The 27,737-nt window shown below is 29.3% G+C and overlaps 1 protein-coding gene across 1 annotated transcript in view; it reads right to left on the minus strand.

Annotated features, from left to right (window-relative positions):
* Positions 1–598: 598 nt before the first annotated feature.
* LOC129960569 (WD repeat-containing protein 35-like) overlaps positions 599–27,737 on the minus strand; it is a 71,551-nt gene continuing 44,412 nt past the window's right edge. The window contains exons 20-32 of the mRNA XM_056074061.1: positions 24,764–24,852; positions 19,602–19,719; positions 18,583–18,668; positions 17,255–17,401; positions 16,985–17,117; positions 11,964–12,026; positions 7,978–8,190; positions 7,768–7,893; positions 6,291–6,423; positions 6,100–6,186; positions 5,089–5,218; positions 4,941–5,009; positions 599–799 (exon numbers count right to left, since the gene is read on the minus strand). Of these exons, the coding sequence (XP_055930036.1) occupies positions 619–799; positions 4,941–5,009; positions 5,089–5,218; positions 6,100–6,186; positions 6,291–6,423; positions 7,768–7,893; positions 7,978–8,190; positions 11,964–12,026; positions 16,985–17,117; positions 17,255–17,401; positions 18,583–18,668; positions 19,602–19,719; positions 24,764–24,852 (1,575 nt within the window). The 3' untranslated portion in view covers positions 599–618. The remainder of the gene's footprint in view (positions 800–4,940; positions 5,010–5,088; positions 5,219–6,099; positions 6,187–6,290; positions 6,424–7,767; positions 7,894–7,977; positions 8,191–11,963; positions 12,027–16,984; positions 17,118–17,254; positions 17,402–18,582; positions 18,669–19,601; positions 19,720–24,763; positions 24,853–27,737) is intronic.

Below are 27,737 nucleotides of genomic sequence, written 5' to 3' on the forward strand. Positions count from 1 at the left end.
TGAAAATATATGTTCTTAGTAAACTTGTTTTCAAAGTAAAAGTCCTCATGATATATATTTTTTAAAATATTGTTGATAATTACGACTTCTTTTGGCAGTTTCAATTGTTAATATCGTTTTTATCGTATCATTTAACATCTCTAAATACATCTAAATTGGTCTACTTTAGCATATTCTGTAAACTGCTTAAAGTGGTAAGCTCTCTAGATATATTTGAATATATATAGTTATATATGCGAAACAGCCATCAAGTTTTAATAAACTGTTTCTAAAGAAATATTTCCTCAGGTGCTACAAATATTAAAACTTAATTCTGCTAGTGTTGTCTGTTACATATATTTTTCTATTTTTAAATAAGAATGAAAAACAATTTCCAGATGATTTTTATAGAATTCATGGAGTTATCGTTAAAGGTAAATTTCTTCAAACTAACATTTCCAGCCTCTGCCAATTTCTATTCGAGAGAGATTATTAAGTTTTTCTGTTAAGAAAAATTCTCATTAGACATACCAGAAAATCATAATTAGAAAAATTAATTAGCGATTGGTTTATGATCTTTTTCATATGTCGATAGCATTAATAATTCCAACAATAAATATTTTGTCTTTTTAATATTTATTACACTGGTATTAAAAGGGTACAATGACATAAAGCACAACATGTTCTTGTCAGCATTTCCTGCTTAAATGCAGAGTGATGACATTGTAAACAGGTCCACTGTAAGCTGGGATTCATTATAGGTCTTCCAGATGCAACACATATAGGAAAACTAAGAGTACAGTTTGGGCACGATGTGTACCTGAATAGAAAAAAATTATGGAATATAAATTTATATAAGCTCAATGCATTTAAACAAATTGAAAAATTATTTTACTCTAATGAATACAGATATCAAACAAAAACATCGGCAAGAAACAGAACAAATAAAATTTGAAACTTTTAAATACGCATCTTTCTTGTGTTTCGACTTTTATTTTCGTCCCAGAAGTTTATCGATCTCATTAAATAATCAGAATCAAAACTAATTAAAAATTATTATATACAGTAGAATTTTGAGAATTCGGTTTGAGGGCGATAGTCTTAGTTGAAAAATAATTCTCCATACAGAAAAGAAATAATTTATTTTGCCAAGGTTTTGCAAGGAGATGTCTGCTACGGTTATACGACTACTGTTTTCTGCAAATATTTAAGATTATAAAACTTGTTTTAAAATTTGAAGAGTATATTTATTCTTGGCCTTCCTTTTCTATTAATCATTTTTTGAATGTATTAACACCATTAGGGTTGCGGCGCCCCATCAAATTATTTAAAAAACTATTTTTTTAAAGTCCTGTTGGGTTATATTTGATATATCGATTAGCAATAAAAATGAAAAAAATATACCCCTTCCTCCAAAATAAATAAGTAAGAGATACATATCTTGGGATTAGTCTTCGAAAAGCTTTATAAAGCCTCAGTAGTGGAATCATGCGTAGTATTGAAACACAGAATCCAAAGATTCCCCCCCCCCCATTGAAATTAGCAGTATCTTGTGGTTAGATTGCCATGTTTGCAGCCCAGGTTTGACGCACGGAATACTATGTGAATTTCCTTCCTTCCTCCCTCCCATCTCCAATGCACAATTTGCTTTGTTCTTGATTTGTTTTGCTTCGTTTTTTCTTAATAACCTCAACCGAAACTCACCTGCTTTAATATACATTCGGTTTTATTTGAAAAAAGTCCTTAATCGAAAAAGACACAAATAATTTTCTAAAATACATAATTACAAGAAAAAAGTTCAGGCCGTTTAAAGGTGAAGTTGTCTTTAAAAATGTTAATTATTTATAAATGTTAATTATTGTATTTTAATCGTACTAAAATATCTTTTGTAGCTCTCTTCTGAACACGATTTGAAAGAAATTAGGAGAAGGTTTCTTAACTATTCTGGAATAAATATTATTTGGAAATATTAAAAAAGTCAGACAACTTTTTACATATTTCCAAATATAAAAGAATTATGCCATTTTTAGCTAAATATGAGGTAGGTATCATGAGATCAGAACTTCAGTTCAAATACGTAAAGAACATGCGCTTAAGTGGTAATTACTTTTTGCCGAGGGGAAGAAGGGGGAATATCGAACAACATTCGCCGAGACTTTCCAATGGAAAAGTCAAGCTTATGCAAAATAACAATGAATCGATTCTTATTTTTACTGTTAATTATCTAGGATGAGTGGAATTGACAGATCAAAAACGGATTACAAAGTATCGAGCATGTTGAAAGATAAGGACTGCGCTCAGTATGAAATTTGCTTTCTCAAAGAAATTGCGAAAAATTGCTATTGAAAAACTTTTGTCGAGATTTTAGAGCTTGTTGCGGTAAACTTCTGAATGTTTGGTGTGATTAGATCTTCAGAAGGCCATATTGAGGGTGTTTAAAGGTGATAATAAGTAGGTTCTAAGTCAGGGTCGGTTGTGTAAAGTGTGCATGCGCGAAGACGGCCGAGAAACCTAGTACAAACTACAAATGAATATAAAGAACTTGTTTGAAAGAAAACCTGATCAGTCACAATACGTGAATTGTAGCACATGAATGAAAGGTTTTTCTAGCATTTTCATTATATGTCTCAACAATCTTTGGTAATATTTGTTGCACTCCTATTGTCTTTTTCAAGAAAATTAAGTTTATAATTGGCATCAAGAAAATTACGCTAAAGCTTAAAAAAATTTAGCTTTATATAGGCATTATATTCAGAACTTTGCTGATGAATTAAACTTCTCGACATTAATGGAACTGAGAAATTTTTTAATTTTAAATTAACCCGTTTAGAAAATGAGTGAAAAAATTGTCGGAGGAAAAAGACGGATTGAAATTAAATAGTACGATAGTACTTTCGCTTCTAGAGCTGGACCTACTGTTAGTAACAAATAACCAATCAAAATATTCCCTCACGGTACTTTCACAACTAATTTATCTCAGTGATCCCACCACAACCCCTCTTTTTCCTAGTGAAGAATTTGCTTGAGAAGCAGATATCCAAAGCAGGCACTGCTGGAAGCCACAAAAGGAAGCTTGCAATCTGGGTTTATATCTCTATATGAACTATGGTAAAAATGCTTAGTTGCGCAGACTAATTATTTTGAAGGAAAAAAACAGATAAATATTTCCAACTGTACATATTCTTTCTTAGTAAGTTCTGGAACTTTTTTAAATAGCAGTTCAAAAATAAGTATGTTTTAGATATTTGAATACAAAATTAGTGACGGAAAAATAAATAAGCAAATGATCTTATATAAAATATTGAGTGGCCTAATATGAAGCATATATCAACACATAACGAGGAATTACACATTTTAAAAGTATATCAGATACAGAGTAAAACAATTAAGTCTATCACCTTGTCACAGGGGTGTTTGTGGAACCCCAAAAAATCCCCTGAAACTTTTACGGACTTACTACCGACATTTTGGAGTTTCGAGAAGGGGGGGGGGAGAAATGAAAAATTACGATTATGAAGTATTGAATGACCTAATTATAAAAGTTCAATGAATTACTTTTTTTGCAAAATTAAGACCTTTGAACCCAGGTCACGTGATCGCACATCTGATCGAACGAAGTCTCTCCCTTTTTTTTCTGCCGCGCCTACTTGCCGAAAAGAATCCAGAAGAGAATGTCCGAGAACCGGGGGAATGAGTCATAACTCGCAATAAGGAAAGAACAAAAAAGAAGTTTTCTCCCCCTTTTCACGCATTATCACTGCCTTTGGAGAAAGAAAGGAAAAGTTTTCACCACACACACTGACCTTGCGTTTTCTGCTTTCAAAGCAAACAAAATTACCCAGATCAAAATAAATAATTCATTATTATTCCTACTTCCTTTTGAACGACGATCCCCGGAATTTCCGGGTATCGAAGTTCAAAATCCCCGGAATTCCGGGGTTTCCCCGGAGCACAAACACCCCTGTTGTCATGTGGTAAATATAAATGTAACATTTTTTTTTATTTAAGTAGGCGTGCAGTTCATTAATAATTTTCATTTTTTTTCCCCTTCTCTTGTGAAAGTTATGACCAGACAGCGCCGAGAACTGAATAGGATGACAATAAGCAGTAGAAAGAGGCGTATAAAATGGAATTTTGCTAATAAACTATTTTTGGTTCGGGGCATGTTAGTCATAGTGGGAAAAAGAAGCCCGCATAGCTCAAAAATTAAAGTGAATCAATTTCGAGTGATATTGAAATTATTACAATCCTCTTCCCACCCCCTCCACAACAATCCCCATATGGTAGCAGGGCCCTTGTTATCATAAGATTCTGCGAAAATAAAATAAATTATTAGATGCTAAGTCAAAGGATAATAATTTTTATTTCAATAAGATTTGCATATAATCACATACACTATTTTTGTACAATTATTTAAAGGCATAAACAGATAAAGTATGGTGATACAACTGTGTTATGTCGAATTAAAGGGTCATTAAAATATAGCAATATCTGACACGAGTCTTGAATTTCTTATTGTATCTTTCTTATAATTTACTATTATATATGAGTGCACATCAATTTTCTGACGCATTTAAGGGAATATTTACGTAGACGTCATCTAAGATGAGAAAAATTTATACATTCCATTCTTAATAATAAAATTTTACTTTCCCTCTAATAATATAGCATATATAAATAATTATACATTTCACATAAATCTATGAAGCACTTTTTAATGTTTCATGAAGATTATTATCTGAACTAGAATCTCGTGGAATTAGAGAAAACTTTCAAGCAGTTTTAAACAAATGAATAAGAAATATTAAAATCTTCAAAATTCTGTTTCTATAAAAGAAAATTAATTTCAGCATCCGTTATTAAAAATACATATTTGAAGATATAAAGATTTAGTTTCTTTTTCTGTTGAAAAAGACCAGTATTCATTTAATTTTCTAAATATACAAATTTAGGAAACTTACCAATCTGAAATAGATTCGGCACACCCTCTACAATGAACCATACTACTCCTACTGTCTTTGGGTGGATGCCTACAAAAGATTGGAAATGTAATTGAAATGCATACAAAAGCTGAATTTAATAAGGTATAACGCATTTATAGGTATATACTTTATAAAAATTTCAGCAGCCAAAGCTTCATATTTGGATCTCTCTTCTGATGAAACAGTTTCTAAAGACTCCAGTTTCATAAAGGCAGAAGAACAAGTGGCAAATGCACGATTTGCACAGCTGGACAATGCTGCAAAAATTTACATTTACTATTTAAAAAAAAAACATTAATTATAATCAAATGCATTTTTTAAAACTCTGATATTATCATACTAAACCTTAAAATAAAATTTAAAAAAAAAACAATTCTATTTAATAACTATGATGTATAAATCTTAAAACAAACAGAAAACGACCTGAAACTGAAAAATTCTCAAAAATGTAAAATAATAGAGAAAAGTATGTGACAATAAAATGCTTTTACTTTGTACATATTGATGTAATTATTTATCGAAGCGTTTATAGCGTAAATTATGTTTTAAAGTGTTCATTTGCAGTTACTTTAATTTTTAAAGCATAAAAGATCTGACACAATTCTTCTAAATGAAGCATTATTCAGAATTATATATATTCATAATGCCATAATATTGATACTGTTCTATAATGCGAGAAGACACTTGAATTTGCCTTATCGAATAATAAAAAACTCATTAAAAGCATCACATCCAACAGCCTTCACACCTTCTTGTTAGCAGAGGAGTAAATAAATTTCTCAATTAAGAATCGATGTTTTGGACATGTTCTTTGCAAATTAGTCCAAATATGATAAACTCATCCCAAAATTGTTTCCGATTTGTTCATGCAATCTTAAAGATGCTCTCATTATCATTTCAAAATATTGAACGAAAATAGTTAATAAATATTACTATACTTTAAGAATTTTTATTTTAAATATTTCTAATTTTAAAATAAAAAGCATAATACCAAATATTCAAAATTACTCTAAGCCATCAAACAATAAAAACTACAATCACTGGTATTTTAAAATTATCACCTTATACCTCCAGAAATAACCACGTGAAAATTATTATTTCCTATTCTATCGAAAATACAAACTACAAAAATAAATACCAAGAAGTGAATATATATCTTTGAGGTTCAAAATGTCTTCATATTCTCGAACATGCAAAGCAGTTTTCATTGCAGCATCCATATACCCTATAAAGAATATAAGAAATATATCTTAGTAAAATTAAATAAAATAGCACGCTATATAGATTGCTAATTTAAAAAGGTTTAATACAAATAAACAAATAAAAAACCTTGATATAAGTGCTTCTGAGCAAGCATGAAAAAATGATAAGCTTTCGCGCCTCTCCATGGATCATCTATAAGTCGAGGAGCTACATTCTGTAGAACAACTTCCTCTTCAAGGCTGATACCTAAATCTGTAATCTGTTGAAACATAACTAAACAATTATCTAAAAATCAGTTGAAAGCATTTCAAGTTTCTAATAAATACAAAAATATTCTTAATAAAATATGCAAAATAATTGTAATATACAGTTGCATGCAAACCAAATTTGAAAACAGAATTTAAATTAGGCATATACAAAACTGAAACAAATAATTGTTCTATGAAAAGCAATTAATAATTTTTTATATAAAGCATCGAATCACAAAGCCTAAAATATTGCAAGAGTATATCAGTTACAAGCATTTATAGAACTATTTATTGATAATGCTATAAAATTAATCTAATTATCTGTGAGTAACTAGATGATTAGATAAGATATGAAACTTTTGATAGATACTATCTAAAATATCTAGTTCCAAATAGTACTAATAATATTTCAAGTAAAAAAATTTCATGCATCTTACAAAACAATCACAGAAGCTAATATTTTGAAAAGGAAAACAGCCACAATAACAGACGGTTTTTTTTTTAAAAAAATCAAATATCTAAATATTACTTTACAACAGCAAATTTCAATTCCTCGAGTTTTCTTTTAAACCTATTTTATATTAACTTTCTAGGGCAGTGGGAAGTATGCTTCCCACCAAATTTATCAATATTTGTATGAAATTATGTAGGTTGGCATAAGTTCTGGCAATTTTTTTTTACAAAGACAGAAACTTAGATGCTTCAGTTCTTTATCTTACACAAAATGATGTGTCTTGATTTGTTACTTAATTATTAATTAACCAAATTAATTAATCAACTCAAATTCATTTAATAAGCTAAATGAATCCCTTTTCTTATTCTAATTTCAAGCCTAAAAATATTTTAACATAATGACGACTAGAAAAAAATGGCCCTTTAAAGGGTTAAAGAATACATTTTTGCAGATGTAAAAACAGAAAATAGTAATAAAAAAAGTATGCTTCACATCTATAAAATAGTTATTCACTCATGTCATTACACTTCATCAATGGCACAGCGAGAGTTAGTGAGCATAATGCGATTTTTTTTCGTCCTCAGTGGTTTAGAAAGAGTACAGGAGGCCAGGGGCACGGCATTATTCTTACATCACTCCATGATATTTCTCTTTAAAAAGTGGCATACATGCATTATTGTTTTGTCCCTGTTGCACCCTCTGAGACTGGCTGTTATTGGCTGACATCTGGAGAATATAAACTTTTCTTGCCCTCCGATTGCTACATCACTGCACTTCATCCAAATTTTAATTTTTCACTCATTCAATTAATTAAATTATGTGAAATCGTTTTTTCATGAAACATTTTTAAAAAGAGAGGGGGAATAATTGAATATGCTAAAAATGATAAAAAGTATCTTACATCACTTCTGTCGAAATTCGCGACTTTTCTATTAGATTTATACTCTTCAACAAGAATGGCGATAAGAACATATATTTTCCTCAGAAGTAAAGGATCTTTGTGCTTCTCCGGCAAATCTTTAACAAACTAAAAAAAAAAAAAATTAAGATATTTAAAATTAAATTCGAAATTCTTTAACGATACGGAAAAATTAAGAAATAAAAATATTACCTTATATAGCATCAAAGCTGCATTCAAAAACTTGCAAGCTTTCTTATAAAGCTCAACAACAGTAAATATAGATTTTTCTTGCTTCAGATAAACAACATATTGAGATAGAAGCGTATCAACATCTTTGATATCATACTTTTGAGCTAAACTTATAGCCATCTTCCATTGATTTAGAGTTGTACAGCATTCAATGGCAGCATTTAATTTGTTGCACTTAAAAGAAACAGGTTAAATTAAAATCATTCTTAGTAAAAGGTTTAGAGAAACATTTATGAATGCGTTTTAGGACACTTGACAGAATTATGAGGAAATGGTATAAACTGATAAATTAAGATTTCTTCAATAAGTTAATAAAATTACAACTGACTTAAAATAATTTCAAACACTTTATTTTAGAATGCAAAATTATTCCTTGTGTTTTCCCTGTGCTTATATTCAATATAAGAGAAAATGTGTGAAAAGCACTTATGTATTAGTTATAATGGAATAACACTACTCCATAATTTTAATGAATGGAAAAAACAAGCAAAAGAAACAACAATTTAACATTACTTGAAATAATAGCACATTAAAAGAATGTTTATATTTATATAAAAAAATTACTTTATTTATTACCTATCATTTAGGAAAAAAATTTTATATAATAAATTAGGATATTGACTACCTATCATGCTCTTTAATTTAAGTCCCACAAAATTAAGGAATCGGAGGAAATAAAACATTTGAAAAATGTTTGATGAAACAGAACATTTTTACTATCATGATGCAAAACATTGTATGATTGCTTAATAAAAAAACATTATGAAGCAAGATTGCTTTATTTTTTTAATTTACTTTCGCCAATTCATATATTTGGGCATCAATTTTTGCGAATTCTACGAATTTTCCAGTCATCCGTTTAATTTTTTTTCTTTTGCAACAAATTTCATTTGCAATGCTGTTTGGCGTTTGATGAGCTCCTTTTCTTTTCTCCGAACTTTTTTCTGCTCTTCTAAAGTTTCATAATACCTCGCACGTGATCATTTAACGTACTGAAGCAAATCTTTTGAAATCTGTACATTTAAAACACTTCCATAAAAGTTCGTGATAATATACACAGTTCTCAGATCAATTAAACAATCTTCTTTCATATTTTCTACAAACACATCCTTGTTGATACTAAATCCATTCTCCACAGCCGCATTGCCAACTCATAACACAAAAATTGTTTTTACAGCTTCCCAAATATCGGGAAATTCTTTAGACTTCAAAATATTAAAATAGAAATCATCTAAATGAATTTCTTTTATTAAATTAATCACGCTGTACTTTGAATACACTTTTAAGTTATTGTTTTTTTTCAGGAAAATTTCAAATTGGATCTTTGCACATTCTAACCATGTCGAAGAAATTTGTACTGTGAAATAAGGAAAATGAAACAAATCAACTATTTGTTTTTCAAATAATAATGCATTATTCTTCAATAAATGTGGATTTAAACAAGATGCAGCTTTTAAAACAGCAAAATTTTTGGACATGCAATCAAATATTTTTTATTGTATTTTTCACAAACATAAAATAGTCTGCAAAAATGCCTCTTTTTTTCAGTTTTAGTATCTACACTAGTAATCAAGTAGCTTGTGACCACTGTTCCAATATCGGTATTTTTTCTCAATCTCAGATTTTAAGCATTAATCTGCTCTATTAAAATAAGCTGTCTAATGTTTTTGTTTTTTCTATTAGGTTTCTTTTGACAATATTTTTCATTAATTGTTAAACAAGCATGAGAATATTTTCATATAAGAAAGGAACTATAAGTTTAGATGTCAGAAATCTTTTAAGAAATGGCTGAGGAATATTAGCAATATAAGCTAACTTTAGACAGAATCAATTTATCCTGACAAGCATTTATATTATCTCTCGTGGCAGATTCAAGCAAAGTTTTTTCCCCTGAAATTTATATATTTCTTTATGTAATCAAAAACTATCAGAAAAAGTTCGAAAACACTGACATTTTTTACCCAGCGGATAGAAGAAAACTTCAATGGAAATTCAGAAGAACTGTAACTTCCAGGAAATCGGCATATCTAGCTGGACTATCTTTAAATATTCTATACGTTGCTTTTAGAGCAGATTCAGCTTTCCATTCTGTAGATTTATGTTCATACTGAAATGCTCAATGGATTATGTGTAGTCCACAAGTACTAAGATCTAAAATTTTACAATAATTTTCGCTCGAAAATTCTTCTTTGACATGTTTTAAATTTAAATTTGGTCCATCCACACTAAATTGTAAAAGTAACTGTACGTCCAAACTTGATACAAAATCTTTAAAATTCTCAAACAATTCTTGAGAAGTAGTATACCTTAAAAATATTGGATTCTATTATTTGCTGGTGACTTTATCAATTGATTCAAAACCATCATTTTACAGTAAGATCCATTTGGTATTTTGTGAAATGCTATTGAAAGCTTCGTCAAAGCATATAACAAATTTTTTATTGTTTAAAGATTTCTTAAGAGATTGTTGCGTAAATGGAGCTAATCCGTAACAAATCATGTACGACATTTTTACATGACCTAACAAAAATTTTTAAGTTATTCCACTATCAATGAACATATGTGAACATATTAAAGGACGAATGTGACAAAAAATTTTATTGCCCATAAAAGTTCAGCTTTAAATGATTATTCTTCAACTAAAAAGTTCGAAATCAGATTATTTTCGGACATCAAATTTGACATTTTATAACTTGACATGTCGCCTTCTCTTGTATTCTTTCGGATACAAAATCCAAAATCAATGAAGACTTTTTTTGAATTGGCACGAAATTTTTTATGTTTTCCTCTTTTGGCATGACTAGTAAGTACTTGTTTTCCCATATTACTTAAGCTTACTATCTTTTTACAAAGCAGTATGCAACAAAAGGGTTTTGCGGGATTTCTCTAACCCACTCAGCAAAGCCAGGATTAATATTTTTATTTGTCCAATCCGTATAAAATACGGATTTGGGGCAACGCATTGTTTAAAAAAAATTTTAATCTGCTTTGAATAAGCTCACAATTTCTCAAATAAGAAACAAACCATTCAATAAACTCACATGTGAGTGATTAAAAACTACAGCAATGCTTCCGCAGATTGAATGTTAGTCTTCCCGCCACAGAAATTCATTCTATTTTCTCATACAGTTACAGCAATCTCATGCATGCTGTTAGCTGCAATCCGGGAATCTCACAGAAAGAGTACTGTCTCTGAAATCGAAATTCGATTGATCTATTCAAGAAAAAAAAAAGGGGGGGGGGTGAATTTCCGTGATTACACAGTCGCGAATGGTGTCGTTTTCTTTTTGGAGCTATAACTACGATCGTTTATTCTTGCAGTGTTTAGAGATCGGCATTTTTTAGATGGGGGAAAAAAAGAACGAAGGAAATTAAAATCCCCTACTTTAAAAAAAAATTTCAAATTTCTCAGAATTTTCCCCGTTTTTCAGATGATTCTTAAATTCTTTGTATTTTTCCGGTCCTCCCGGTGCCGTGGCAATCATCGTTAATGCAACGTTTTCATTGCCAGATTAATAACGAAAGCTCACTTAAATGAAATCTTTCTCAAGTTGCAACAAGCAAAAATCTAGTAATCATTTAATCTTAAACTAAAATCAATTGAATAAAAATGTAACAAATTTCACTAAAGAATAAACTTTCAAAAATCATTTTATCCTACAATAATATTCCAATAAATATTCAACAACATACCTAAAGAACATTTTTAAAAAAACAAATTATTTTTATTCCAGTAAATTATTAGCAAAACTCTAATAATACATAGCATTTTTATAATAATTTGTTATATTGACCAAATCATAATTTCATAAAATAGTAATTAGAAAAAGAAATAACAATAGTAATTCAAGCATTTGAAAATGTTAGTCAAATAATTGTAATAATAATTCTAAAAGAAAAAAAAAACAATCTAAATCGAAGGTGTTTTTTTAAATTTTTGCTATTACCTTAACAAAAGCTGAGACGGCTTGCTCACACATGCCAACAGATGAAAACATGGATCCAAGTTCCTAATTCAGAAAAGATATATAATCTTCTGTGTGATTTATCATAAAAATGTACAAAAAATTAAATCTCAAAGCTTATTCAAATCTAAAGGATTACGGCAAAAATAATAAAAATCCAAGCAATTCTAATGAACAAAATGTGCATACATTTGCTACTTAAGAAAATGTAGAAAACTTTTAAATGGCAATTCCATAGGTGGCTATATAAATGACGTATCATATATATTTGTCAAAACTAAGAACATTGTCTTCATATTACAGATACTCAGTTTACATGTATTTAGAAAATATAGATACATCAATAAATATTTCATAACAAATTTTTAAAAAATGCATTTCAAAGGGGGAATTTAATTCTACAGAAACAAGAGAAATCCAATTTTACAAATATGCCGAGAAATCTTGACCTAATCTGCTAAATGAAAGGAGGGACACTAACTGTTTATGAGTATTATTAGAAAGTCAAAAGATGCCAAATCTAAAATTAACAAAATATGAGAAGTTTCTGAAATTTCAGCATAAACAATTATCACTTATTTGTAAAGAGAAAAAAAAACTGGCAACTTTTTATTACGGATAATAAGATTTAATGGCGAGTTATAAGCTCTGAAAATTCGGGACAAAATCAAATTGTAACCAAAATCTGTAATTAGCTATATCTGAAACACCGTTCTAGTTGCAATCGGTTATTACATTATTTTTAGTTTATTACATTATTATTAAACTTATATACAATCCACACACAAAGATTTTTGCTTCATTTTAAAATTCAAAAATATATTTGTTGAATGGTACCTATTTAATTACACATTTTCCCCCTTAATTTGAATAAATTTTCAAAATTATTTCATATATTATTTATAATAATACTTTTTATGGAATTCAAACTGTTTTCATTGTTTATAAAAATATTTGCTTGTCTGCTTCTGTTTCATTCTTTATATCTGAAATAATATCCTGATGAATTTTACTTTATTTCCTTATTTCATTTATTTCTCCTGCGATATCTGAAAATAAAGACGATTATGATAGTAAACATATTAGAAAATACACCCGATTAGCTCAAAGATTATGATTGTAAATCATTGATTCTTTTAACCACTATGTTTTAATTCACTAACATACTGCTGGACACGCCTCTCTAATTTAATGCTGAAATCAAATGCTTATTTTACATGAGGAATAAGAAAATGAAGTTGCGTCTGCCGCCTGCAATGAGATGTTGCGTAGAATAATTAATCAATTCTATTTAGAGACAATCCCGTCGATAATGAGCAGAGAATGCGAGGTTACTAAAAGCATGTCTATTACTACTGAAGTTTAAAATTACTTTGTTATACGTAATTTGATATATATTAAGAGATTCAAGTGAAATTAAATCAATATTCCCGACGAATAAGATAGTCGCTGGAAGTTGCTAGTGTAAATAATGCACAATTATAATTCATTGCAAGTTAAATCTCGATGAAGATTGTTAATTTCTATATATTTATATTATTTTATATAATTCTAAAAAATATTGTTTCAGAATTTCAAAATTTTTCATTCGGTAATTAAAAATATTATTTCGGTTAATTAATATTGAATATAACTATTAATATTGATAAAATTGGCCTCAATTCATCTAATTATGTTTCATTAAAGCCATTTTAAATCTCCCAGGCCCACAAAAAAAAGAAAAGTAGGATCTAATGGGCAAATTATAAATCCCTGAATTCATTTGCAATAACATGCGTTATTTACATATCTCAGCAACTTTTATGGGGAGCGGCGGCCTGGTGGTAAAGTCTCAGCTTCAGAACCGGAGGGCTTCAGGTTCGAGACCCCATTCCACCGAAGAACCATCAAGGAAGCGGGTCTGGTGCACGCTAAAATTCGTCGGGACCAAACGTCCACCTTCTGGTGTGGTGTGGAAGTTTGGAGAGGGGGTACCAGCTCAGGTGTCCTCATCGTCATCTGATCGCGGTTCAAAATTATGAGGTCCGTCCCAAAATAGCCCTAGTGTTGCTTTAAAACGGAACGTTAATATAACTGAACTAAAAACTAAATCAGCAATTTTTTTAAACAACACTATAAGATTTTTCTTCCGAATTTTTCATCGTTCATTCAAAAGAATGTAAGAACAATAGCACATTCTGATATGTTTAAACTTGAGAAAGGTGTGTTATTTAAATTTTTTGAAATAGATAAACAGTTTTGTGTCCATTCTCAGATATCCAATGGCACATTTCCCATTAAAAAATAGGACTCTTACATAATAAATAAATAAATAATATATTACAAAATAGATATAACCACAAATGGATACACTTGATATGTTTTTGGAAAATATAATAAATCATCCCATGATGAAAGTAGTTCCTAATGACATTTGCGCAGCTGATTTTGGCTTTTTTTAAAAAAATACATATAAAACTTTTCTACTTAACGATGCAAGTCCAATTTTTGTGACCTGCTACTATGCATCCCAAAGATCATAAGGCTTTGAAGTCTATTCTGAATTACGGTCGTAAGTATACAATTTTTAACAATTAAAAATGCACAGACACATCTTTTGTATGTACCTGTTGATACTTCTAAGAATATTGCATGTAATTTTCATCAATGCATCTGACTTCCTTGCAAAACCTCGACCCAAATTCTTTAGAACAATTTTTAAATTTCATGATTTGCTTCTATGCTATAAATGCAGCTATAAATTTTATGATTTGCTATTGATCAAAAGCAACAATACCTTCATATTTCCAAACGTTTCTGACTGTGGTGCTAAGGCTTTTATGTTTAACAACGTTCAACTGTCGGTGTGTACAAAATAAATCTCGCAAAAACTTTTTGGAATAAAGAAAAATTACTCACAGGGAGAAAATCGCAAAAATTTCTTCTTGAAGAAAATCCCCTCCCCCCCCCCCATATTTTTTTTTTTTTTTTTTTTTTTTTTGCTCTGACGGTGTGGCATATCATTCCCGGCCGGGAGACTAGGGCTCCCACTGTACCTCCATCTTCGTCACTTCTACTATGAAAGCTTACCCTAGTTGAATCATCCATATAATATTAAAATAAAAAATAAATAAATAACTTCATAATGGACACTAAATAAGGACGACTTTCTCTTTTCTAATAGGCATATTGATATATCAAAAAAAAAAAAAAATTTAATCGTCTCGATAGTTTTTAATGAAATTTTGCAAAAGATAAGGAACTGTCTGATGAATTTGAAACCATTTAAAAATGTGAAATGAGAAGTTTAAATAGTTATTCGTATGAAAATTTTGATATTTTAGAAAAATAAAAACAAACATGCATTTCATTGATCTCGACAGAAACAGTATAAGTTTGTTGGTAACCTCTGGCGCTGATGTGCTTGGGGGCATAACCGCATATAATAATTTTTTTTTCGCTTTGTTAGTCATTAATTTTAAAATATAATTTCAAATGCTACTACATATTTTAATTATATTTTTGTAATCATTGTCTTTATATTATCTATATTTTATAACCTGTTTAATAAATCTGTTCGAATAATTAAGAAGTATTTAGCGATTGCTAGGCTATATTAATTCATTAATGTTTTATATATAATTATTTATTCAACTCAATTAATTTCAGCTCTAACACCCCCCAAAAAAACATTTTTCTAAAGAGAAGAAGGAAAATTCGAGAATCACATTAAAAAAAAGTAATAAGGCCCTATTTTGATATTATTTTATTTGATTTTGTGCTGGAATATTTCAGATTTCAAATAAAAGGCACAGTTTCTTCTGAATTAGTACACCGATAAAGCGTATTAATTAGTGCACCAAATTAGTACACCGAGACGGTGTATTAATTCATTTGAAAGCTAATGCATTGGGTTTAGTAAATAAAAAAAACTGCAGTTAAAAGTCCTTTAAGATATTGTCGATTATAGATTTTGGCGATAGTTTAATTTTACAGTTCGCTGGTATTTCAATGCTTGTAGCTCTCAATTAAACCGAGATTTCTTAATGAAAATACTGTTATCATAGAGAAATTTTTCTGCTTTTCACAAATATGTAGTTGTTGTTTTTTAAATATGTCTTTAAGAAATATATTAATTTACCTTTATTTGACATCTCACATTTTTGTTTTTACAATCATTTACAAACAGTTAATAATATGACATTGTTCTGGTACATTACAATTCATGTACACTCTTCTACCCCCCCCCCTTTCGGCTGCAAGATAAGGCAAAAATCACCGTGCAGAATAAGAGATTATACAGTTTTACACAAACAGTATCTATAACTGTTAACACAAACCAAAATTGAAACAAACAGTAACAATAGTAAACTGATATAGCAATACTGTCTCTAATGTCATTTATATAGGTATTTTTATATCAATAAATGCGTATTGTGTTGTACTGCTGAAAAAGTTATGAAGATCTAGAACCCCCTATCTTATTAATTATATTTAGTAAAATATTCCATATTTAATAGCGTTTTCAATTTTTAAAAAGTGCTCCACTTTTCTGCAATTAAAATTAACCGAGTTTTAAAATCTTGAAAATTCAATTTTCTACCATTTCAAAGACTACTTTATGGAAAAACTATCAATCAGTAAGTAGCGTTCTCCCGAGGCGGCTATTGATTGGCTCAAAATAATGAAATCAAAATACCAGTTTTATTCGAGGGAGAATAGAACATTATTTTGTTTAAAATGTTAATGTGCCAAGAATATTTCATTAAGTATGATTAATAAAAGTAGGGGTCTATATAAAAATTTAAACTTCAGAATGTTTTTAATCAGCACATTTATCGACACAAACAATATAAAAAATGATTCTATAATATATTTAAAGCATTTTTCCCTAATTGAATTTAACATATTAATTTTTTTCCCTATTTATAAAAGAGCAGGAATTGGCACTTATATCACGATTAAAGTAGACAACCTATATATAAATAATATATTTTTAAAAATCAATATAATATTTCACATACAGGCAATAACTTATGATTTTCTGGTAAGTCATTAAGAAGTCGCTCTAATCCAGCATAATCCTCAAGCATGTAATAACATTCGGCAATTTGTGCTTCATTATGAGCCTTTTCATAATAATTTACAGCTTCATTCCTTTGAATATAAAAAGAATATATCACGTAGTATTCAAACAATTCGTATTTAAAAAAAATACATATATAAAATTTTCTAAATTCTATTTTTTAGTGAATACTGAGTATTAAAAAACAATCACAGTTCTATTTACTTACCACATTTGCCTGTCAAAGTAATAATCCGCCACACCATTCCATGCCTCTTCCATTTCACTTACTTCTAAAAGGTCCCCTCCTTTTTTGAGCAATTCAATCACTCGAAATGAATCTCCAAGAAGACGATGAAGGTCTATCGCAGACATTCTAAAAAGAAAACAAAAGTAAATCTTAGATGGCTTAACTACAAATCATATACTAATATGTAGGATGCAATATTTCTAATTTACAAAAATAATTTAGCAGAAACAATTTTCCGATCTATTAGATATTATTATTAACCTGAAATACCTCAAACCCCTGCAAGATTGAATCATATAGAAAAAAATGCATACATTCGGAATTGTCTGCAATTTGCTTGATTCTTCATTTACATAAATTCTTTGGAAGATATATATATATACAGGGTGTCCCCCAAAAAGTGGAACAAGATTTCACTTCCTTAAATGTTGCATTTAAGCATATACTTCCAATTACAGGACTTCTTTAAATAAGGTGAAAAATTGAATGAAAAGATTTTCTCTTCTACTGCGTTTGATAGTATAAATTTTTAAAAAAAATTAAATCTTTACATGTCTCTCAAGAACAAAATTGTCAATTATTAAAATGTTTCATTTACATTCATCAGCAAGCACACAATGTTTTACACTTCTATCCACAAAATTTCAGAGATATGCTTGGTTTTAAATTAGGAGAGTTTAATCTCAAATTGAGGTAAAAATATTTATTTCAGAAATACAAATTTATTCAATACAGAAAAACTGCCATATGCAAATATTTTCTGGTAGTATATCATCCATCATTGTGGATTTTAAAAAAAAACCTGACAATTACGCATATTGTTCACTTTGACAATATTGTTCACTTTGATTTCTCCACAGTTCCTTTTCATTGTGATTCAAAATGACATGAATGCTACCACACTAAAAATTATAAGCCACATTATTATGCATTCAATTCTATATAGGCTTAATATTTCGAAATTATTATACATTTTAAAGTGATAACTAATTGATTCATTAATTATTTCGTTTTGTGTTTTAACTCTCCATGAATGAATGAAATGAACTCATTTCTTTTCTCTTATCACTCTTTTTATAAAATGCCAATACTACGACATCTTTGCTAAAACATTTCATGATTTTGCAATCCAAAGCTTATACTGCTTTATTACATTATCATGCTTCCACTTAGGAAATTTTGAAATCTGAATTAAATATGCAAAAACAATTTCATTCTTCAAAATATACATTTGAAATTCATAAGAATAAATAAAAAGTGATTGTATATATATAGTATATAAATTATAACAAAGATACATATCTTACATTCTGTCAGTTGCCAAATATATTCTGTCAACTTCATCGTATTTCTTAAAATAAGCTTGGACTTCAGCTTTTCTAATAGTTTCATTCTAATCAAAATGAAATTGAATAATAAAAAAAAATTAAGAACTTAGAATCTTTTTGATATAAAAAAGGTTTAATATCTTAAACAAATTAAGCATGTAGGATTGAAAGAAATATTTATTTTAAAAAAATAACAACATGAGATTTCATATTTCTAGTTCATCTTAAAGGAGAATCCTTTTTGAGCAATAAATACAGTACTATAAAAAAATTACTTTGCATTCTTTTGAAATTCTTACACTATAAATAGCTACCATCTCGATTTACCAATTATGCTAATGCCTAAGCATGCTTTAATATTCAATATCCAAAACTGTTGTTTGAATGTCTAATTTTACAGTACTTGAGATAATTCAATTATTAAATAGAAAATTATAAAAAAAAATTATAAAAGTTTAAGGGAGCATAAACTACAACAGAGGCAAAAAAAATCATGAAACATTATAAAATTTTTAATTTTTTAAAGTTATAAATTGTGTTGAAAATTTAAAAAATATATACAGCATTATATCAGAACACTCGCAGCAATATGGTTTTTAATTCATTTCAAAATATAAAATGAAAATCAAAAATAGAAATACATTTTTTGGAAAGCGATTTTTAACATAATTTCCATAATGTTTCCACATTTATATTTTAATTAGTTTTTTTTATTATTATTATTTACCCTAAAATATTATATGAAAAAGAAATCACCTATATTGCATAAAGGCCTATTGCCTTGATTTAAAACATAAATACAAAATAAACAAAAAATATTTGTACTGAATGCATATTTTTTTCTCTAATTTCAAGGAACAAATACATAAAGTTTCCAACAAGGGCATTCGAATCTACGGGAAGCAACTGTTTTCTCCTCACTGCACGACTACATTATAGACGGAAAGATTTAAATGTCACACATTATATAAAATCAATATAAATTTGATATCACATACATTAATATCTAGAATGCTTTTAACAAACTGAATTCCTTGGTAATCTTTACAGCGAACAAATGCAGATTCAGCAGTTGAGAAATCCATTTTCAGCAAAGCCCCTTCAGCCAATAACTGCCTATAATAATTATCAACAATTTGTTTAATCTTGTTTTGCAAAAAAAAAAAAAAAAAAAAACTTAACAATATAAAAGCTAGACTAAGAATATTTTATTATTCTCTGTTGAGAAAAATGCAACCGTATTTTTTAAAAAATTTACAAAAAGAAAAATCACAATAAATGTTCAGCATCCATTCATATAGAAAAAAAATGTAATTTATAACAATATTTCATAACTTTGTGGTACTTAACATTATTTTCTGAGTACAAAAAGTAAATGAAATATTATTTATACCTTTACTCTTAACCTAATCTTTATTAAAGAAGAAATTTATGGAATGTTATACTTCAAAATTAAAAACAGCAAAAACTTTTTTTTAATACTAGAAGGTTCAGAAAAGTGTGATTATTTTTATATATAAATAAGAATTATAAACACCCTATAGAGTCGATTTTCGTATAAACTGTACACTTTTGCATATTTTTATATATGAACTTACAGTTCTCCTCAAAACTAAGAGCACAAAAGATGCCAAAAAAAATCAGATGTAAAATAGCAAAGTTAAGCAACTAACAAAAAAGAAAAATACACTGGTCTACAAAAGTTAAAGTACAAAGTTTTCTGAAGCTTACCATTAAAGGAATGTAATTATACAATAAATATGGTTTATACGAAGGATGTTAGGTAACATTAATTAAATTAAATGATAAAAAAGAATATCTACCATGTATCTTTCAAAGATATTGGTATTTTTTTTTATATAAGCCAAAGAAAACTATTAATATCTTGTTCTCGTAGCTTGTTAAGAATATCTATGAAGGCCTGCTACAATTTTGTCAACGAAGGTATTGTTGGCAATATTTCAAAGAAGTTGGTTATTCAATTCGTTAAGAAGCACAAGATCGGGGTAAAGGGAAATGAGATTAACACGAACTGATGCGGCCTTTCAGTGAGGTTCTTGATCAGTTTCAGTCCAAAAAATTAACTTTCGACAAGATCTGCGCCAGATAGACACATGTTACAACCCCTAGTAAAGATCTTTTTCTAGTATTTAAAACTCGAATAAAGAAGATAATAACTGCATCTGAGCTCGTTTCAGATCATTTAGTTGTTACCAATTTAAGCTTACAAGACTTCAGCCATAAAATTATTTTGAAACCCTTCCAAAGCAAAGATAAGAATGTAATATGAAATAAATTTACTCGTACTTTTAACTTTACATTTATACCTATCTTCTAACATTCATTTTGTTTAATTTGGTGCTGATTCTTATATTGCCATTTGTCGGACTAAAAACGTTTACTTTAATATACTTTATTACCGACAAAGATATTTTTTTTACACTATGTTTTTTCCATGGCACCACATAACGGTTGTGATTATGAATATTAAATTATATTAATTCTTTAGCAGTACAAATAGAAGAAAATGAAAATGATGAAATTACACCTTCCCTCACACAATTTTTTAAAATAATAATTTAAGATAATTTTTTAAAGAATATTATCTCTAAAAGTAAAACATTAAAAACGTCACTTTCTTCTTTTAAAAAGTCCCATTCTTAAAATAATTATAATATGAATCGCAAATAACGAGTTCCAAAAAATATATAAATAAGTAATAGCATGCCATTACATTGGTATCTTAAATTTAGTTTAATCATATTTTCTGATAAAGAAAAGAAAATTAAATAAACATTTTAGAATCGTAATGAAAGAAATTACAGGATTAAACATTAATAAAATTAAATTAAATTAAACTTCAGAGAGGGAGACAAAAATTCATATTTAGCAATATTTAAATGCTACTTTGAAAATGATAATTGAATAAATACGTGATAAAATGTACCACTCAAAACTCTTCAATATCTGCCAAAATTCTTCTTTGTAATTATTAGAAATGAAATGGCAGCAAATAAACTGCTAAGGAAGCATTAGTTAAATGTCAAGCGATACTTACTGCACAATTAAACAATCTGTCAATGGAATTTCCTGCCGATTTTGGAAACGAAATATACTACATCCTCAAACAGGGTTCTCACACTTTTCTTGCATTAAACTTTCAGGGGTTTTTTTATGTTGTTTTGACGTTTGAATACATACAGAAATGCACTAGTTACAGAAAACATCATTACAAGGAACAGGGGAGAATTAATGTTCTTCAAACTCTTTCAGCGTTGTACTTAATTCTTCTTCAATACTTTCCAATTCTGATTTTTTTTCTTTTGTGATGAGCAGCGAAAATTGTTCGATTAATAAACATATTTTATATCATTTGTCAAATCACCTTTGTTTGTTATTTTTTCAGAACTTTTTTCAAATTCTTCACCTTCACTTTGTAGAAATCTTTACTTATTTTTAGGACATATAATTAATTAAAACAGCATTTCTTCTTTTTTTTTGGGGGGGGGCATTTCTTCTTTTTCTTTTGATTTCCAAGGTAAGCTAAATATTTGTCTTACCCTGCAACAGACAATCTTAGTTCCTTCGTGATTCCAAGGCAATTTGAATTTTTAGAATATTTTAAATAATTAATTATATTTCACTAAGTAATCTAAAAGATTGTTTTTAGATTTTCAACTTTGATTTGTTTATTACAAGAAAAACCCTTTTCTATATCAGCTGATCCATGAAAAAGCATTAAAAGTGCTTGTATTATTTTCCACAATTTATTCAAGTTTTCATCTTTTCCTAAATATCCATACATACAAAATTGTCCCTATTAACTGCTTTCGATGAATTATATCTAAAAAATGTTAAATAATTTGGCCTTACTACATTACTTAGAAAGAATTAAACCCAATTATTATATAATCGCATTCATTTTCTTTTATAAGAAGTATTTTCCGTAAAATGAAAATAATAAAATTTTCAATTTGTCATACCAGACATAACAAATTGAAGCCAATTTTCTAGGATCCATATAAAATAAACACCTAAATATTTTGAAGTTAATAGGTGATATTTCAAAAATATTTCAATGTCCTTTTGATTTCTCTTTTATTTGACATTATAAGTTTAAATCAAAAGTATATTTTCAGAAATATTAAGAGCTTTAAAATCTTTTCTCCAGTGACTCCAAGGCTTATCTTAGAGAGAGGGCCAAAAACTGACATGTCTTCACAATTAAATTTGATAATTTATAAACACTATTCATAACTTCCAAAGACTCCTTCAACCCCCCCCCCCCCTCCCGCCTTCCTAAATTTAGACATTTTCAATATTTTATGCGTATTCAGCAATAGCAGTAAACTTTATGAAGGTTACAATTCGCCTCAAAATTTTCGATTTTGCACCTGAGATAAATGCTTTTCACTTGTGTAAATTTTCTTGCCGGGAGCTCAAGTAAAAGAAAAATTAAGGCCCCAGAACAGAAAAAAGGTCTTTTAGAGGCTTCAAACAAATTTATGACCTTTCTATGAGCCCCTAAAAGGATTATGATATTTAAGTCCTCTTTAAGACTTTTTTCAGAACCTTGGGAACTCGGCCAAAAATCTGTTTTCTTACACATACAGATCTGAAAAGTAAGAACAGTCACTGATGCTTTAATTTTATAGTTACTCAATCACATTCAGTTTTAACAGTGAAGCCACAAGAGTTTCTCTTAATCCTTTTTTCTGGAATCGCTATGGCAATAAACACTTCTTGAAAGAAAAAAATTTCGTAGGTTCTATACTTGTTAAGAAATTAGCAGACCATCGCACCCCAGGTACCAAAAAAAAAAAAAAAAAAAAACTGTCTTTTTTTAATCTAGTTTAACATAGAGCACATGTTTCCTGTGTAACTAGAAGACTAATTTATCAGAAATGATAGGCACATGCCGCAATAGGGGTCATTTCCTTCTATGTTTCATTTGGTCTTTTTGATTCATTTATTAAATTTTTAAAGGAAAAAGAAAGGGAAGAAAATTTTCCTTGAACAAGATTGTAATGTATAAAATTCGTCTTCTGTTAGTATTGTGACATATGTTAAATAAATTTTGAGGCTTCCTTAGCCTCCGAATCACGAGGAAACTGCTTCTAACACTTTTGTGGGAAAACTGCCGCTGACTGGATGTTGTTGTTGTTAATTCCGGTTTTATGGCACAAGGGTGCCGCTGACTGGAACAGGCACGACAATATAGGTTACTACAGTGCGAAGACATTTTAAAAATCAAGGATTATATACAGGTAGACCACTTGTGTGTGTCCATCTTAATCGACGCCAAAGAAATTCCCTTTAGTTTGACAGTGAGAGCACGTTACCAGGACCAGATAAAAACGGCCTTCTGTGCTCTTCGCAAACGAATCCAGATTTACTCTAGAATGTGAATCAAGATAAATGTCGATAAGAGTACAAAACACAAGATACTATCTATCTATAATAGAAGACAACGTTTTAGATAAAGAGAATTATGTGATCTGGACGGGAAATTCTCTAGGTTGTCACCTAACTTCTGTGAAATAAATTGCTTTGAGATAAAGAAACGAGATTCTCGATTCACGTATCAGACCATATGCTGGAGCTATTGGCAAGGAATACATCCTAATGGATGATAATGCTTGACCTCACCAAGCTAGACTTATCGAGGAATATCTAGAAAATCATGGTTAGGAGCGAATGGACTAGATATTTCTATCTCCGGATCTTAAATAAAAAGATCATTTGTGTAACCACCTCAGAAGATAAATGGAATGTTTCAAACACCACTTTGAGGTCTTCAAATGAATAAGAACAAGTTTGTTGGATGAATGGTCTTTTCTTTCAATTTTTGCTGTTCAGGAGTTTAAAATTATAGAAAAATAATAACATCAACGCATGGCAACCAGAGTAAGACACATTCCTTTTTAAAACTCATTATTTATTTATTTTAATAATTATGCTTCATTCATATTATTTTTTCTGACAGTGGATATTGTATTTTAACTTTTGGAAGCCAGCATACTATAAGCAGTTCATTTACAGAAAATGTATTTTGAATACCAAAATAACGGCGTCAAATACAAATTTTAGGTTACTCTTACATAACAAATGTAAGTTTAATTTTCATTTAATCGAATTAAGCAAACAAAAAGAGGTTTACCACAAGCGAGGATGAGGATTTTCTTCTATAAATTGAGCAGCATCTTTTAGTCCAACATTGCTTATTAAATTTCGTGTATCTCTAAGTGACTATAAAAATAAATTTAATTTAGAGACAAATTAAATAATACATTGAAACATATGCTTTACAAATAGATAATCACAATAAAATATTATAAACGAAATTTAAATATCATTACAACGTAAGATACAATAAAGAATGAGTTCTCGAAGAATGCGTAACCAGAGAATGATACATAACACGGAAAACAAAAAATGTCATTAAAAGCATATGTTTTCAAAATTTTAATATCTTTTACAGCAGTACGTTATTTTTCATTTAAATATGCCTTTAGTTTTATAGTTTTGATTTGAAAAGCATTGTAAAGCACATAAATTTTTACGCATTACTGATAAAAGTATGATTATGATTGAGAAACACATTTTGAATATGCAAAACTACATTGCATATATACAGCATTTTATGAAAAAATATACTATATGTTTCTACATTTAATCGCATCCAAAGCTTAAAATGAACTTAGGCTCATCCATAAATAAAAATACATAAGATTAATCGCCAAACAATGATAATAGAAATATTATTACAATATTAAACTCATGTTACAAATTAAAATCACAAACATTTTTTTCTAAATAATTCTAAATTGTTAACAGTAATTTGTATTATTTTATATATTTTGAAGAACGGGTAACACAATTTCAACCTTCGGTTTAGCAAAAGAAGCTATTTATTGTTAGTTTTTGTAAAACTACTGGAATTAGAACATTTAAGCATCTCGGATTTTTGCCTGCAGTTTTGTGAATATGGCATTAAAATAAAAAAGTTAATCTGTTTGCAGTGAGAATGAGTTCTCATAAGCGTTAAGATGATTCCTTGAGATGCAGAGCTTTTGACTGGCCAGATTTAAGCCTATCTCAAGCGGCTTTAATTAACATAAACTTTCTGCACAGGATCATTATTTGGCATTAAGCACACGACGACATTGATTGACAAAGACACCTCAGTTTGCTTGTGGCCTTGTTGCTGCGTCTGGAATAAGAATTTCGAGGCAAACATTATATAGACATCTAGCAGATAGTGACATTTAAGCCCCGCGTCCAGTCGCGTGTGTCCCTCTGACTGCATCCAAGAGAAAAGTCCAGTTGTTATTGAGCCGAACACATCCGTCTTGGACACCCCAAGAATGGGGACGCGTTCTTTTTAGTGATTCTCGTAGAATCTTCATCTGAAGACAACACGGAACTCGCTACCATCCCTTCTATGTAAAAGAAACAGCAGATTTGGTAGCAATGGAATACTTGTCTGAGGCGGTATAATGTTGGGCATATGTACACAACTGCAAGTTTTCGATGAGGGTACTTAAACCGCACATCGCTATAGAGATGAGATCCTTGAAACCTACGTGAAGATTTCTAAGGTTCAATTGGCCCGAACTTCCCTTTTATGGATGATAATGCGCGACCACACAGATCCCAGAGTGTTGATGATTTTCTGAAAGAGGATATTCACCATATGGATTGGTCCTCGAGGTCTCCGGTTCCCAATCCTTTTGAACATGTATAGGATGGGTTATGAAGAGACACTGCACAGCGTAACCCTTATCTCATGACCCTCCAGCAGTTAAAAGCCGCGCCTTTGTAAGAATGGGTTTATTGCCACTAGCATTTATTGATATTATAAGAGTACTATCCATATTAGAATAATAATCATAGATAGCCTCATAGATAGTATGAGAGCTCGTAGTGAGGCTTGCGTAACAGTGCACAGTTGCCACACTCCATAACAGACAGACTTTTCCCGAGATAAATGCTTTATCTGTGATTCATGATTTAACACTTTTTAATACATCCTGTTTTTTAATTCACAATTTAAAAGATTTCCCATACTGTTATATTGGTATATTCTTTCTCCCATTGTAATATATCTCTGTGCCGAGTTTTGTGGCAGCACAGTGAATAGTTCAACAGTTTTTAAAGATTTTATGTCTGTGCCAGCAATTTTGTATATGCCACTTAAAATATTTAATATTATTCAGCTTATTTCTAACAATCCACGCTCCCTTTTTTTGTTTTGAACATTTTTCTTGAATGATATAATGACTGTAACACTTAAAGAATATATGCGCTATCGCATCTTTTCCTCATTCCTACTAATGCTGCGAATTATCATAATCTATTTATCTATAGGGTTAAACAGAAGCGGCGAAAAATTTTCCGATATGGAAGAAAAGATATCTCATCACCGAAGGTTGGGTGTAAAATTAATTTAATTTTAAAAAAAAACAACACAACAGTTGATCTTATATTTATTTAAAGACAATTAAAAGTTTAACAGCAAAATTATAATAAAATATTCTTTGTAATAATTAAATATCTGTATAATATCGCGTCAGTAAGAATTGTTGGATGGTACAAAGAGCAATAATAGGAAATATTTTATAATTTTAAACCATATATTAATGACAATTGATGAGATGAGATATGTGGATTAAATTTATACCATGCACCAAATCGTTATCAAAATATGTGATCACATAGCATTTGTGTATTTTAAGTTCTCTCTTGGTGATAGAGAGCTGATGAGTAAAACGAAAAAGGCTATTCCTCTAGAAAATATAATGCATAAAATAGTTCATTGAAATAAGAAAAAAAGATATGAATAATCAATGAGACTACAGGATTATGTGTGGGAAATATACACTATAATATCTGTCAACTTGTGCATGAAACAAAATATTAATGGTGATTAGAACAGCAATGAATATAGAAAGTAGTGGACGAATGCTATTGTTATCATTGACAGTGCTAAAGAAAATAAGACAAAACACCAAGCTTTCTCCATGAAATTATTAATGCTCATAAAGAGATGTGGTAAAATGAGGAGGAGGGGGGACTTCATTGCCTATTTCTTAATTATAATAATTTCTACACATTTACATTTTTATTTGTTT

Source organism: Argiope bruennichi, chromosome X2 (genome assembly GCF_947563725.1).
Source record: "Argiope bruennichi chromosome X2, qqArgBrue1.1, whole genome shotgun sequence".
Taxonomy (NCBI): domain Eukaryota; kingdom Metazoa; phylum Arthropoda; class Arachnida; order Araneae; family Araneidae; genus Argiope; species Argiope bruennichi.